The 13566-nt window shown below is 39.3% G+C and overlaps 1 protein-coding gene across 9 annotated transcripts in view; it reads left to right on the forward strand.

Moving 5' to 3' along the window:
* The window catches only part of LOC117409423 (probable E3 ubiquitin-protein ligase HERC1), a 66638-nt gene that overhangs the window by 50193 nt on the left and 2879 nt on the right, over nt 1-13566 (forward strand). For 6 of the 9 annotated variants that reach the window (XM_034904240.2, XM_034904253.2, XM_034904260.2 and 3 more), the window contains exons 62-77: nt 271-555; nt 2234-2299; nt 3055-3180; nt 3581-3719; nt 6460-6641; nt 7267-7422; nt 7611-7733; nt 7871-7973; nt 8594-8763; nt 8865-9003; nt 9165-9334; nt 9860-10032; nt 10406-10571; nt 11081-11157; nt 12647-12899; nt 13350-13502. In XM_034904240.2, coding sequence (XP_034760131.2) covers nt 271-555; nt 2234-2299; nt 3055-3180; nt 3581-3719; nt 6460-6641; nt 7267-7422; nt 7611-7733; nt 7871-7973; nt 8594-8763; nt 8865-9003; nt 9165-9334; nt 9860-10032; nt 10406-10571; nt 11081-11157; nt 12647-12899; nt 13350-13502 — 2481 coding nt within the window. The remainder of the gene's footprint in view (nt 1-270; nt 556-2233; nt 2300-3054; nt 3181-3580; nt 3720-6459; nt 6642-7266; nt 7423-7610; nt 7734-7870; nt 7974-8593; nt 8764-8864; nt 9004-9164; nt 9335-9859; nt 10033-10405; nt 10572-11080; nt 11158-12646; nt 12900-13349; nt 13503-13566) is intronic. The other 3 variants (XM_034904243.2, XM_034904254.2, XM_058991316.1) reach the window with 1 other exon arrangement.

Below are 13566 nucleotides of genomic sequence, written 5' to 3' on the forward strand. Positions count from 1 at the left end.
CAGTCAGCAGCAAACCAAAAAATGCTCTCCAACTTACTATATATATATATTGCCTTGTTTGAAGGGTATTTTTTCTACAGCAAAGCTGTGCATATGCTGAGAAGTAGTACAAATGGTATGCAGTTATTCAGTGAATGTCAGTGTTTTTAACTCATTACTCTTAGCAGTCATACCATTAATCACAATTGCATAGACAGTTAGTGGTGTGACGTGCACACATTTGATTGTCTAGTAGTGTAAAGTTGCCTCGTTTTTCCCCCTTTTACTTAGTGCCACATGATTGCTGGCGATCAGCTTGTCCACAGTGCCTTTCTCCAGAGCCTGGCCTCCTTGGCGGTGGGGCTTTCTCTGGAGCAGCTGCTTTGCAGAGCCCCTGCTGCCCCTCACCATGCAAACTGCAACCTGGACCTGAGCGCCACAGAATGGGGCTGGCTCGCAGCTTTCTCCACTACTGTCAAGAGTGCTGAAGCATTTGCCAAAGGAACTGCCTTCCCAGAATCATTCCGTGTTCCTGATCTAAGACCAGTTGGTGACTCTGAAATCCCCAAACCCCTGGTAGGTTGATTTCATTGCAAACATGTTGAAAGGCTCTAATTTATTATTATTATTATTATTATTATTTATTTCTTAGCAGACGCCCTTATCCAGGGCGACTTACAATCGTAAGCAAATACATTAAGTGTTACAATACAAGTAATACAATAAGAGCAAGAAATACAATAACTTTTGTTCAAGCAAAGTACAAGTGTAACAAACCACAATTCAATAATACAGCAGATAATAGTGATAGTTACATCAGGATATGATTAAATACAAAATACTACAGGTTAAACACTTGGCAGATTACAGTATTCTGAAGTACAGGATTAAATGCAGTAAAATAGGGGGCAGATAAGAGCTCATTTAAATGAAGGGTGATAGTGTCCCAGGATGCAAACAGAGGAGTTCTACAGGTGCTGTTTGAAGAGGTGAGTCTTAAGGAGGCGCCGGAATGTGGTCAGGGACTGGGCAGTCCTGACATCTGTAGGAAGGTCATTCCACCACTGCGGAGCAAGGGTGGAGAAGGAGCGGGCTCTGGAGGCAGGGGAGCGTAGCGGAGGTAGAGCCAGTCTTCTAGTGCAGGTGGAGCGGAGAGGTCGAGTGGGGGTGTAGGGAGAGATGAGGGTCTGGAGGTAGCTGGGTGCAGTCTGGTCAAGGCATCTGTAGGCTAGTACAAGAGTCTTGAACTGGATGCTAGCGGTGATCGGGAGCCAGTGGAGCAAGCAGAGTAGTGGAGTAGCGTGAGCGAAGCGAGGCAGAGAGAACACCAGACGGGCAGCAGAGTTCTGGATGAGCTGGAGCGGACGGGTGGCGGATGCAGGGAGGCTAGCCAGGAGGGAGTTGCAGTAGTCTAGGCGGGAGAGTACCAGGGCCTGGACCAGGAGCTGGGTAGCGTAGTTGGTGAGGAAGGGTCGGATTCTTCGGATGTTGCTCAGGAAGAATCGGCAAGTGCGTGCCAGAGTGGAGATGTGCTGGGAATAAGAGAGGCAGGGGTCCAGGGTGACTCCGAGGTTCTTAGCGGAGGAAGAGGGAGAGAGTGTGGTAGATTCCAGAGGAACAGAGATAGAGAGATCAGAGGAGGGGGAGGAGGAGGGAAAGAAAAGGAGGTCAGATTTAGAGAGGTTAATTTAATAGTGATGTTGACTTTGATGTAAGCACGGTTGACTGATGTTGTCGCGTTTAGAAAGTGCATTAATAGGCTGGCCAGTAAAATCCACATTATGTAAACTACAGAAACTGTTGAACTTATCACATATTCTTCTTTGGTCCTTCAATTTGTATACATTTGGCTGCAGTCCGCTCTCTCCATTTTAATTTTACATTACAGAGGGGTCTGACAACTTTGTTATCAACTTATACTGTATACACCAATATACTGGCATTTTAATTTTAATAAGTGTAACAAAGGTTTAGTGAGTAAATGTCTGTGTAAATAATCCATCACTGTTTTTTTTTCTTCACATCATGCAAGCTATTAAACCCAGAAAAAGTTCCCCTTGAACTACCCCACTTTTCTTATGTTTTCTTTTCATTTAAGGAACCAGTTACCTGTTGTGTCTGTACATATGAAGTTAGTGCTTTAGCTATATAATAGCTGTTTGCTTCTCAGAGTAACAGTCGTGTGAAGGTACACTGCTAAAGTGAGGACTTGTCATGCTTATGTGATCTAGTTAGGTGTTTTAATCCCTTTCAGGATAACAGTAAATGGAGCATCATGATGGATGAACAACTGATGTCCTGGGCCACAGCCAGACCAGAAGTAAGTGTCTCTATACACGCTACATTTATCTATTGGCTTTTACTACCAGTTTTGATAATGATGACATATACAGCAAAGCATCTTTTAAATCAGCTTGATGCACTGTTTATTTTCCCATGTTGTATGCTATTAAAAGCTAAATCTTAGAAGCCTTTGACCTGAATTTGACCAATTGATCCACGGTCTCTGTTTTTTAATGTCTTATGTGTAGGTTACATATTCTGGTTTATGGGTTTGTTTGTTTTTTAACACCTTTGACTACTCTGTAAAGTAGGTTGTATGAGGTTCCACTTCTTATACAATGTTTTCTGTTTTACTGTAAGCCTAAACACCAGATTCTCATATTAGTTTGAAATTTGGGTTTATAACTTTAAAAATTCTGTGCAAGTTTTAGCCAAGACAGCTACGCAGCAGTCAACTTGCATGCAATACTTTTATATGAAATATTTCATCTTAACACTAATTTGAACAATAATTTGTCAAATCACAACATTGAGTGTTTATATTCTTATGAAATGTATATTCTTTAAGTCACAGGATGTATGCACCAGGATACTCGTGATTTCATATTTGTTGTTTTTTATTTAAAAAGGAAAAAAAAGGTTATCTTCACTTTTAGTCAATGGGAAATGGTGACAACCACCTGCTTTTATTTGTTCTGTTTCACTCATGCTAATTTGGAGAAAAAAAGTTGCACTCGCACTGTGGAACATCAGTATATGAGGCAGATTTGGTAAATGCTTTTTCTTGTACAGGACTGGCAGCTAGGGGGGAAGAGTGAAGTGTTCCTCTGGGGAGGAGGTCGTCATGGGCAGCTGGCAGATGCAGGAAGCAACCTGCTGGTACCGACACTCGCTCCCTCCCTATCCCAGGCACAGCAGGTATTGAGCACCAGATATGTGTCCTAAAGATGCATTTAGATTAAGAAATGACATCAGTGCATAGCATTACAGTGTTGCATATTTCATTACAATCTAGTTACTATCAGCAGAGGCTGGATAGTCGTGTTGGGCCACATTTCTAGTAGAACAAAGTGGAACTCCCCTTTAGCTTTCATTTAAGAAGACACTTACTTTCAACTATAACATATGTCCTAGTTTCATAATCTAAGTCGATATTTCTTGATATTTTTTTTTTACATGGGGTTAAACTAACTTTTGTACTGCCAACAAGAAATGAAGCCAAGATGATGCATCTTAATTTATTGTCAGTTGTGTAACTTGAATGTCTGTCCTGCAGATTCCTAATTGTATGTCATTTGGCTTGGCTTGCCTCATTCAGGTTGTGTGCGGACAGAACTGCACGTTCCTAGTTCAGGCCAATGGGACAGTCCTAGCCATCGGGGAGGGCAGTTACGGGAGACTTGGCCAAGGAAACTCGGATGATCTGTACACTCCCACTGTCATCTCCGCGCTGCAGGGTAAGTGAGCCTGAAATAGAGGAGGTTTCGCACACAACTGGAGTTCAGCACAAGGTTGCAGACGTTTTTTTTAATATATACTGACTCTTTTTTTTAAATATGTACAGTACAATAGAAGTCAAGCTAACAGTTGTCTTAACGTAGGCAAATTAAATACAAATAATCAGCCTCTATTTGTTCAGGGCCAAGAATCTTAATTTCACCCTATTCACACTACCTAAATAAAGCACTATCAACACATGTTGAAACCATGTGCTTGCAATTCATTTTACTCCCAGTTATGTTTTTCAATCCATAATGATGCATTATTTATGTAGTGTTAATACCTGATCCAATTCCTCCTTAGGTAGGTAGGCAGGTTTGTACGGATCAGCAAAGGCTAACATTGGAGCCTAGCTGCAATTGTGGGAATGTTATATACTCAACCAGCCCGGATGACGTCAGAACAAGGAATTGATTGACCTTGCATATGTTCTGTGTCTGAAACAACATTAGAACACATGCCAATAAATTGATAGTGTTTAGATATTATTAGTTAACGTAGTGGAAGCAGAGTTCACAAAGTACAGCTTCACACACAGAAAGTTAGGTAAGATATTATATATATGTGTGTGTGTGTATATATATATGTGTGTATAATATATATATATATATATATATATATATATATATATATATATAAATATAAACATGGCTTGGAAAAATAACAACCTCTGATTGGTTAAACATCATCACATGACTCATGGGAACCGCACAGCCCGTCGTGGTTTATACATATATGACAGGCACCCATTGAGTGTGAGGGGGACAAGCTTACCTGAATCCTCTCCTCTCCTGACGACACAATGTCTGTGGTCAGAATATTTAAAATCTATAAAACAGTACTGTGTATTGATTGCTAGGATGTTTAACTGTAGTTAATGCTTTCATTGTGCTGTTGAAATGTCTAATTTCAGTTCACTATCACGTTTGCTCAAATGGTTTACTTCCCAACAGGATTATTTTATTAAACAAAAGGTTATTGTTTAGTAATGAGAAATCTCCTCCTTGTTTTGTAATCTCATTAAGCACTAGCCATGTGGCCTTTTCAGATTCAACCACTTATAGTTGTGTTCCCAATTCTCACAGACTTAGACAGTGTGTGTAACTGAGAAGATTGTGAAATTATTCAGATAGTAATTTGACCTATAATAGAACTGCAGCAGCTGCTCACCCTAGCAAAGACAGCTCTAAAAATGTGTCTAAAAAAAAATAATGCTAGCTGTGCATGGTATCCCCACATTGACACAGTTTTTATATTGCTGCCTGGACCACCTAGCATGGTGAAGTTAGTGCTTAAAACATTTGTGGCGTTTGAGGTTTTGTTTTGGTTTTAATATTAACACATTTTGTAAATCATTTACCTTGAATAGTCTGAATCCTGCCAAGTAGGTTAGAAGTTTTAGCTGAAAAGGCTGGTGTATATTCTTCAGTACTGTTTTTCTGCTTTTAAGTACTACATTTTAAAGTAGTCTCATAGGTGTTCACTAGATGACGGTGGCACTTACTAACACAAAAACACTTGTTTGGTTATAGTCTGTGTTACATATGCCATTGGCTGGCAATTAGAACCGAAGAGCAACTTCTGAGTTATTGCAGAAAGAACCGCTCGGAATGATGGCAAAGAGAAGAGGACGCTAAAAACCATTGTGAAAAATGTCATTTGACATTACTTACTTAAGTACTGTAATTCATATACAGTTCTAGATGCACAAATATCCTTTGTGTCAACAAATGAACTTAAAGTAAAATGTTGAAGACATTTTCCGATTTTTAATGAATTGCTTTATCAGCTTTGCACACAGTGTACTACACTGATGTGCTGTGTGCAGGGCTATAGAATTATTTTAGGGGATCAAGCCTCAGGGGTGTTACAGTAGCTTTGAGATTATTAAAGCAATAACTGGGGTTCAGAACACGAGAACCCATAAGAAAAAATGTATTTATTTATATTGTCATCTGGACTGACTGGCCTCATCTTTACAAGATGGAAACTGAATCATGAGCCATATTGAAATCCCCAAACACGTAACCAACAGACCTGGGACAAATATAGTTGGATTTGATATTTTATTTGTAAACACCAACTATTTCAAAAAGTTGAAATATTTAAATATATACGCTCGAATGAATCCATTTTGTTTTTAAATATTCAAATATTAATTGCACAAAGTCAAATACTACTTGAAAATATTTAAATATATATAATCTTCAACTATTCCCAACTAGTTAATGAATAATCAAAAACTAAAACCTAATTATTACCCTACATGTATAATTATGTACCAAGTCTTGCAATTACCACATGGTGGTTGAGGAGGATTTCTAATGAAGAAAATGCTAAATCTATTCAATTCAATAACTTCAAAACAGGCCATTAAACTAGTGGTTAAATATATTTAATTGTTTTCATATATTTAAATGAATTGATCAAATTAAATCTAATTGAAATAGTTTCCAAAAGATAATTGAGTGGTTAACAAGGACAAGGCTTAACCAGCTTAGAATGCAGGGTAATAATTAGGCTGCTATATGCTACAGTTACATATTAGTTTAAAGTATTTCAATGTATTTCAACTGCTTTACTCATATTTAAATATTTTCAAATAATAGTTACTTTCTGCACTCTGTATTTAATTTGAGTGGCTTACAGACTTTGTTGGCCATGCTAAGCCTTGCTACTTTCCCTCCTGTATACCAGGCTATGTGGTGACTCAGCTGGTGACGTCCTGTGGGTCTGACGGGCACTCCCTAGCCGTGTCCGAAAGCGGCGAAGTCTTCAGCTGGGGGGATGGGGATTATGGGAAACTCGGACATGGTAACAGCGAAAGGCAGAGACGACCCAAACAGATTGAGGCCCTGCGGGGGGAGGAGGTGGTGCAGGTGAGATGATGAGTCAGGACTGGAAGTTCACCAGCGAGAGTAGGAAATTAATATTCAACACTTACTCAGAGTGTTACCTACTAGTGTGGATGCATCCACATGTTAGAAATAGTGTTTATCAAAATTAACGATTTCATTTGTCCGTTCCTGGTCCAAAAAATATTATCGATGATGAGTATTTTGATATGATTTGATTATGTCCAACTGTAATAATTTACTTCCACAAGTTCTGTATCAAGCTTATATTTCACTTTTTAAAGAAGCTTTACATCAGGGATGGCCAAAGTTAGCCCTTCCAGTCCCGGTTGTCGTTCCAATCCTGTTCTAAATTGTTTAATTGGACCAATTAAACCTTCATTCAGACCCTGAAGCAGTTAATTACATAATGTTACCTGCTAAACCTGGAGTGGAATGGCCCTCCAGGACTGTGATTGGACACCCCTGCTTTACATGATGTAGTGCTGTGCTTCTCATCTTTTTATTATTATTATTTTAGTTTTATAGGACTAAGCTAAGGTTAGGATACAAAATCTATCTTTGGGCCCTGGGTAAATGACTTACACAGTTAACATAATGTCAGGTCATTGGAAATATAAGTCAAGCTCCTTCTTTTATGTCTCCCCAGCTCGCTTGTGGTTTTAAGCACTCGGCAGTGGTGACTACTGATGGCAAACTGTTCACATTCGGGAGTGGAGACTATGGCCGTTTAGGACAAAGATCAACGTCTAACAAAATGTTACCAGAGAGAGTTGTGTCCCTGGAAGGTCACGTCATAGGACAGGTAAGCATGGTTTTATTACTGAACCAAGCCTCTCTTTTTTTTTTTTTTTTTCTCTAATTTCAATTAGATTTATATTTAAGTTTGGGAACACAACACAGTAGTTTTACATAGTTTTAGTCGTATTCTTTAATGCAATCATTTTATTATTTTCAGATGTACAGTACACTCTCCTGTTCTTTTGTCTGCAGGTGTCCTGTGGTTTAAATCATACACTGGTAGTGTCCTCTGATGGTATGACAGTCTGGGCGTTTGGAGATGGGGATTATGGGAAGCTAGGCACAGGGTCTTGCACTGTCAAGTGCTATCCACAGGTAACAGGGGGCATTCTAAAGTGACTAGGGAGTTTTTGTTTTTCAGTTAGTTGTACTTTGTTAAATTGAAAAAGTAGCATTTTCTTTCTAACAATAGTCATCTGATTGATGTATCTGTTTTTGTTTTGTTTCTTTAGAAGGTGGAACAGCTGTGCAACAAAGGAATAAAGAAAGTGGCTTGTGGAACCCAGTTCTCAATTGCACTTTTGAAGGATGGGCATGTGTACACTTTTGGACAAGGTTAATAATAATAATAATAATAATAATAATAATAATTAAAAATAAATCTTCTTAGCAATCTGATTGCATAAAGCCACAATTTACCTGTCCGTAGGAAATGTTTGTGCTTTTAGGTTCATGATTCCAAACAATATATATAAAATGATAAAGATCTTCTAGTTTTGATTGACAGAATTGATTGGAGATGCACTGATTTACACTTGTGATTTACTATGACCACTCAAAACAAAACAAATCACAAAGCAGCCTGAAACTTGGTATAGGCCAGATAGAAACTTGCAATCCTGCTGTTTTTCAGTAGGGTTCTCTGGACCGTGGTTCTAATTGGTCAAATATACAATAAAGAATACACTCAGATCAGCCATCTGTTGGTGCAAGCAAACACTTGTTATTGGTGTATGTGGCATCTCTTTAGGGCATCCTTAGAGCAGTATCTTCACAAAAGTATATCTGATGCACGAGTGCTATCTAATTATTTTTCATAGTGCCTGTTAGTGTTAGAATGGTCTGGTTCAGCATTTTAATGCTGGAGACACAAGAAACCCTGTATACAAAATAATCAACCTGAGGATTATACCACATGAAAATGTGCTGTCAAAGTATACTAATGTTGTTCTCAGAGCGTCTGATTGGGCTCCCGGAGTCAATGCAGAAGAACCATAACCATCCACAACTTGTGCCAGCACTGGAGAGTGTCTTTGTGGAAGATATTGCGGCTGGATCAGAACACATGATGGCTCTGTCCTCTACAGGAGACGTCTATACTTGGGGGTGTAACTCTGAAGGGCAGGTACTGTACATTGCAAATCAATTTGTTAAAAAAAAGTGTCAAATACACTGCAGTCTTTTTTGTTAGTTTGGCTATTTAACATAAGTTATTTGCATTTGCAGCTTGGCCTCGGCCATTCAAACCCAGTGAAAGAGCCGACACTGGTGACTGCCCTGCAAGGGAAGAACATTAGACAGATTTCAGCAGGACGGTGTCACAGTGCTGCCTGGACCACCCCATCTCCAGCTGCCAGGGCCCAAGGTCAAACCTAAAACTTTGATTTGATTGGTAGAATCAAAAGAAGTATTTGCCATTAATGCAAAAAAGCAATGTAACATCAAAGTAAGAAAGATTCCTTAAGTGATTGACCTACAGAATTTTTTTATATTTCGTTAACAGTGTGATGCATGATTGTGTTACAGGCATCATGGCACCCCTCCAACTTGGCCTTCCTCAGTCCATTCCCCCACAGTACAACGCACTGAAAGACTGCAACCCTGAGGATCTAAATGCCCGTCTCAGGGTCCTCTACCACTTCTCTGATTTAATGTACAAGTCCTGGAGACTGCTCAACCTCAATCCAATGAATCAGGTAGCATGTTATACAGTATTTTGGGCTAATTTCACAAAAGCAATTACAATTGCCATTATTAAACAGTGTGCTATAAAAATATTCTTGTCAGTTAAAGACTTTTGTCTGGTTTCACTTGATCTTGGACTAGTCATTTTGGCTGAAATGGACCAATTTCTGAAGCACATAGAGAAAGGGGTTCCAGGGTAGATGTTATGAGCATGTAAAGAGAAGCTGTGTAACTCACACCCCAAAGTGTAACCCATTTCGATGACCCTTGACCTAATTTATCTTTATGGGGGGGGGGGGGTGATGTATAGTGTCATTTTAAAGCTTGTTTCAAGCGCTTTCTAACAAAACAAATAAATAATGTGTCATGAGACCCACTGCCTCATTTTACCTTAATGTAAGGTTACTTTTAATCAGTCTCTGTGAAACCACACATTATGCTTTGAGGAAGTTTTTACCACCTCAATGTTCAGTTAAATGTGAAAACATTGGCTTGTAATCCTTGTCTAATAAATGGAAGTATATATTATCCTCCAGCAGGTTTCAGCCTCCCGATACAGTTCAGGAGCCTCTGCGATTGCACAGGGCCAGTTAAGAGGCCTCCTCTCACCTAAGGTGAACACCCTGCCCCTGGTCAGATCTATTGGAAGGACAATGATACAAGGGAAGACTTATGGGCCTCAGATTACTGTCAAGAGAATTTCCACCAGGTAGTTTCATAATAATCCATTCTTTTTCAGTGTGTCTTCGGTTTAAGAGAACAGATACCTTGTAGGCCAGTGGTTAGTCACATGTACCGTCACCTCGCTTTAAAATTAAGTGTTATAGTTATAAGGCAATGTTGTATTATCATAAATTAAATTCTAGTTTCAAGTACAGACGCCTTGTGGGGGAGGGGCATGTGCTGCTATGGAGCTCTAGGAAATTTTAAATATTGCATGTATTTCTAGCATTTAGGAAAGTGTCGGCAGATGCCATACAGAAAGTAAATGCCATAGATGCCTTGACAATGATGTGATTTTACCTCAATATCGTACCACACACTCACAAGCATTGTTAACACTGTGATGCTCTTCTACGAAGGGGCCGCTCCAGCAAGCCCATCTTTGTTCAGATCGCCAGACAGGTAGTGAACCTGAATCCCTCAGAGCTGCGGCTGCCCTCCAGAGCCTGGAAGGTGAAGCTGGTGGGAGAGGGAGCAGACGATGCGGGCGGAGTGTTTGACGACACCATCACAGAGATGTGTCAGGTGAGGCTAGGTCTGGGAAACTCTTCTCAGCAGTAACACTTGTGTCACTAGGCAGAGCTGGACAACTGTGTTTCTACTGACAGTTGCCATTGTGTTGGGTATGTCAGGAAATAATTGAAGGCCGTAACATTAATTTTAAATAAATGACTAGCTGTGTGTGATTTGCTTTTCAGGATTATACAAAATGCTGTAATGCTAATTTCCTATACATTTGGATATTACCAAGGAATTTCCTAAATGCATTTTGGAGATGAACTTGTCTTTTTTTTATGCAGCCATTGTCAATGTTTACTTGTTGTTTTCTATCTAATAAGAACATGTTTACCGAATGCTCTGTAATACACACATTATGTTACCCGACAGTATGGAGTTAGATTAGTTTCTACTTTACCTCGGATCAGCCAGATAATCGTGAAGACCTTGTATTAATACACATTGTTAGAAAGGAGAAGGAAATGCTAATAAATATATATATATAATTTTTGTTTGTTTTGTTTTTTTGTTTTTAGGAATTAGAGTCTGGTGTTGTGGATCTGCTCATTCAAACTCCAAACAGTACTGCTGATGTTGGCAGTAACTCAGACAGGTACTTGCAGAGCTACAGCATGCGGATTATCACATTGAAAGCAGATGTGTTTTGTTCTTGTTTCATAGTGGAGTCCTTTGTCCTGTGTGTTGTGGGCATATATTGAACATGGGGTTTTTACCAAGTAATAGAATCTAGAGAACCCAAAAAAGTCATTTGTTATGGGAGGATCAAAAAGGTAAAACCAGCTACTACAGCTAAAGACCATTAGCTATCACTAAGCCACATGGCTACTGCACAATAACTGCCAAAAGCTGTGTTGAATAATGCATCGAGTTAGGTTTTTTTAATTAAATATTTTTTATGGCAGGCAAAACAAGTGAAGGATGTGTTCATTTAAAATTATTAGTCTAGGCTTAAAACCTGTTTTTATGTGGGTTACATGCTGTAGTTATTGTTCAAGGCAGTCCTGAGAATTAGTTGTCTGTTTTAGAATGTATTCACAGACAAGTAGATCAAATGTCAATTTGAGTATGTGTAATACAGTCTCTACTGTTCTCAATGGAAATAAAAACGATACACAAAGGGAAAAGTTGGTGTTGCACCCACAACCTCTGGGCAAATTTGATAGGATCCAAATGATGACTGTGATCATGTTATGTGCTTTGTTGTGTAAGAAGAAAGCTTATGCAATGGTGACCTTTTTGGTTGCTGAAACAGATCCACAAATGAGAAATCAAATGAAATAGTGTAAAACAAAAAAAAAAAAAAAACTAAAGGCACTGACTCATTCGAAAGGGGTCAAATAACTGCATGTGATTGATATTTATTTAAATATCTTATCATTTAATTAATGGATTGCTGTAGGTTTCCATTATACTAATGTATTAACTATTGAGATTGTAAACTGTACTATCAAAATACACAATATGACGGTATACAAAATATGATGCTTTACATACAACGGTTGGACAAGAAATTAGAAATGCCTGCCATAGCGCAGTCAATAAGGTGTACAGACACCATAGTCAGCCTGGATGGTTGGGCATGAAGTGACAAACCTGCAAGATTTTTATATTTGTTCTGGATAGATATGTGACCAATCCCAAGAGAGTACTGTTTTTCTTCAGGGAAGATGGGGATGGAAGTATGATCTCAGAATTGCTCCCAGTCATCACTTTTGAGACTGTTCTTAGGTTATGGAAACACACTTATTAACCAAGCAGCTGGTATCTGTCTTTTATCAAAGTCTGTCTGAAACTGATTTTCAACAGATAAATTAAGCTTTTGTAGAGTACAGAATATGTCAGTTTGCATAACGAATTATTCCAATTTTGTAGTAACTATTAAGATACTATCAACGCTCGTATATTAGTGTATTTCTGCATTACTTTTGCTGGCCGGTACATTACAGCATGCACCTCTGTATTAACACCTTATATTTTAATCCCTTTTTTGTTTCACTACTGTAAAGCATTTTCTTCTTTTTGCAATAATGCACCCATACAGACAGACAGGGCCAAGTGGTTAATGAACATTGATGTTTCAGGTTTTTGTTGAATCCCTCTGCGTGCTCAGAAGATCACATGATCCAGTTTCGTTTCCTGGGAATCCTGATGGCCGTTGCTATCCGGACCAAGAAGCCTCTGGACCTGCACCTGGCTCCTTGGGTGTGGAAGCAGCTGTGTTCCGTCCCGCTGAGTGGGCAGGACCTGGAGGAGGTAGACCTGCTCAACTACCGCAGCCTGCAGGGAATCCTGCACCTGGAAAACAGCGGTATCAACGAGGACAACTTCCCTGTGGTGAGGAAACCAGCTACAAGAAAAACTTCCACCTTCCCTGTATGCTTAAAGTTAAGCTTCCCTTTTTACTCATGCTGCCTACAGATGAATTATGAACTGAGAAGGCAGACAGTGTTTGCAGCAAGCAAGGCTTTTTCTGCTCATGACAAGCTTCATTACTTCACACCAGTACGTGCAGTAATCGCACCATCAGTTTTTGTTGGTCACATAATGCATTTATCAAAAAGATTAGCCTTTGATAGGGGGTGTGGGTTATCCTCTGACAAACGGGAAGAGACAGGGAGGTGATGTTGACCTGTCTCACAGGCGCTCAGGAATTATTATTTAAAAACAGTGACCACAGTTAAAAACAGTTAAGTACAGTAGTTCTATGTGTAAAACGTGTTGGATAAGAAACGGAAACACGAGTTTTCAGTAAAATTAGTAATGTGCTTTCATTTATCCTGCTAGATGATTCCTCTGGACTCCTTTATGGCACGCAGTGCTGATGGCAGGCTGGTCCCCATAGTTCCTGGAGGATGTCACATCCCTTTGACCTTTCCAAACAGAAAGGACTACGTAGAGAGAGCCATCAACTACAGACTGCATGAAATGGACCAACAGGTAAGTGAAACCATTTGTATGTAGATAAATTGCCTAAATCAATAAATTGCTAGATAATGAAATA

Source organism: Acipenser ruthenus, chromosome 2 (genome assembly GCF_902713425.1).
Source record: "Acipenser ruthenus chromosome 2, fAciRut3.2 maternal haplotype, whole genome shotgun sequence".
NCBI lineage: Eukaryota > Metazoa > Chordata > Actinopteri > Acipenseriformes > Acipenseridae > Acipenser > Acipenser ruthenus.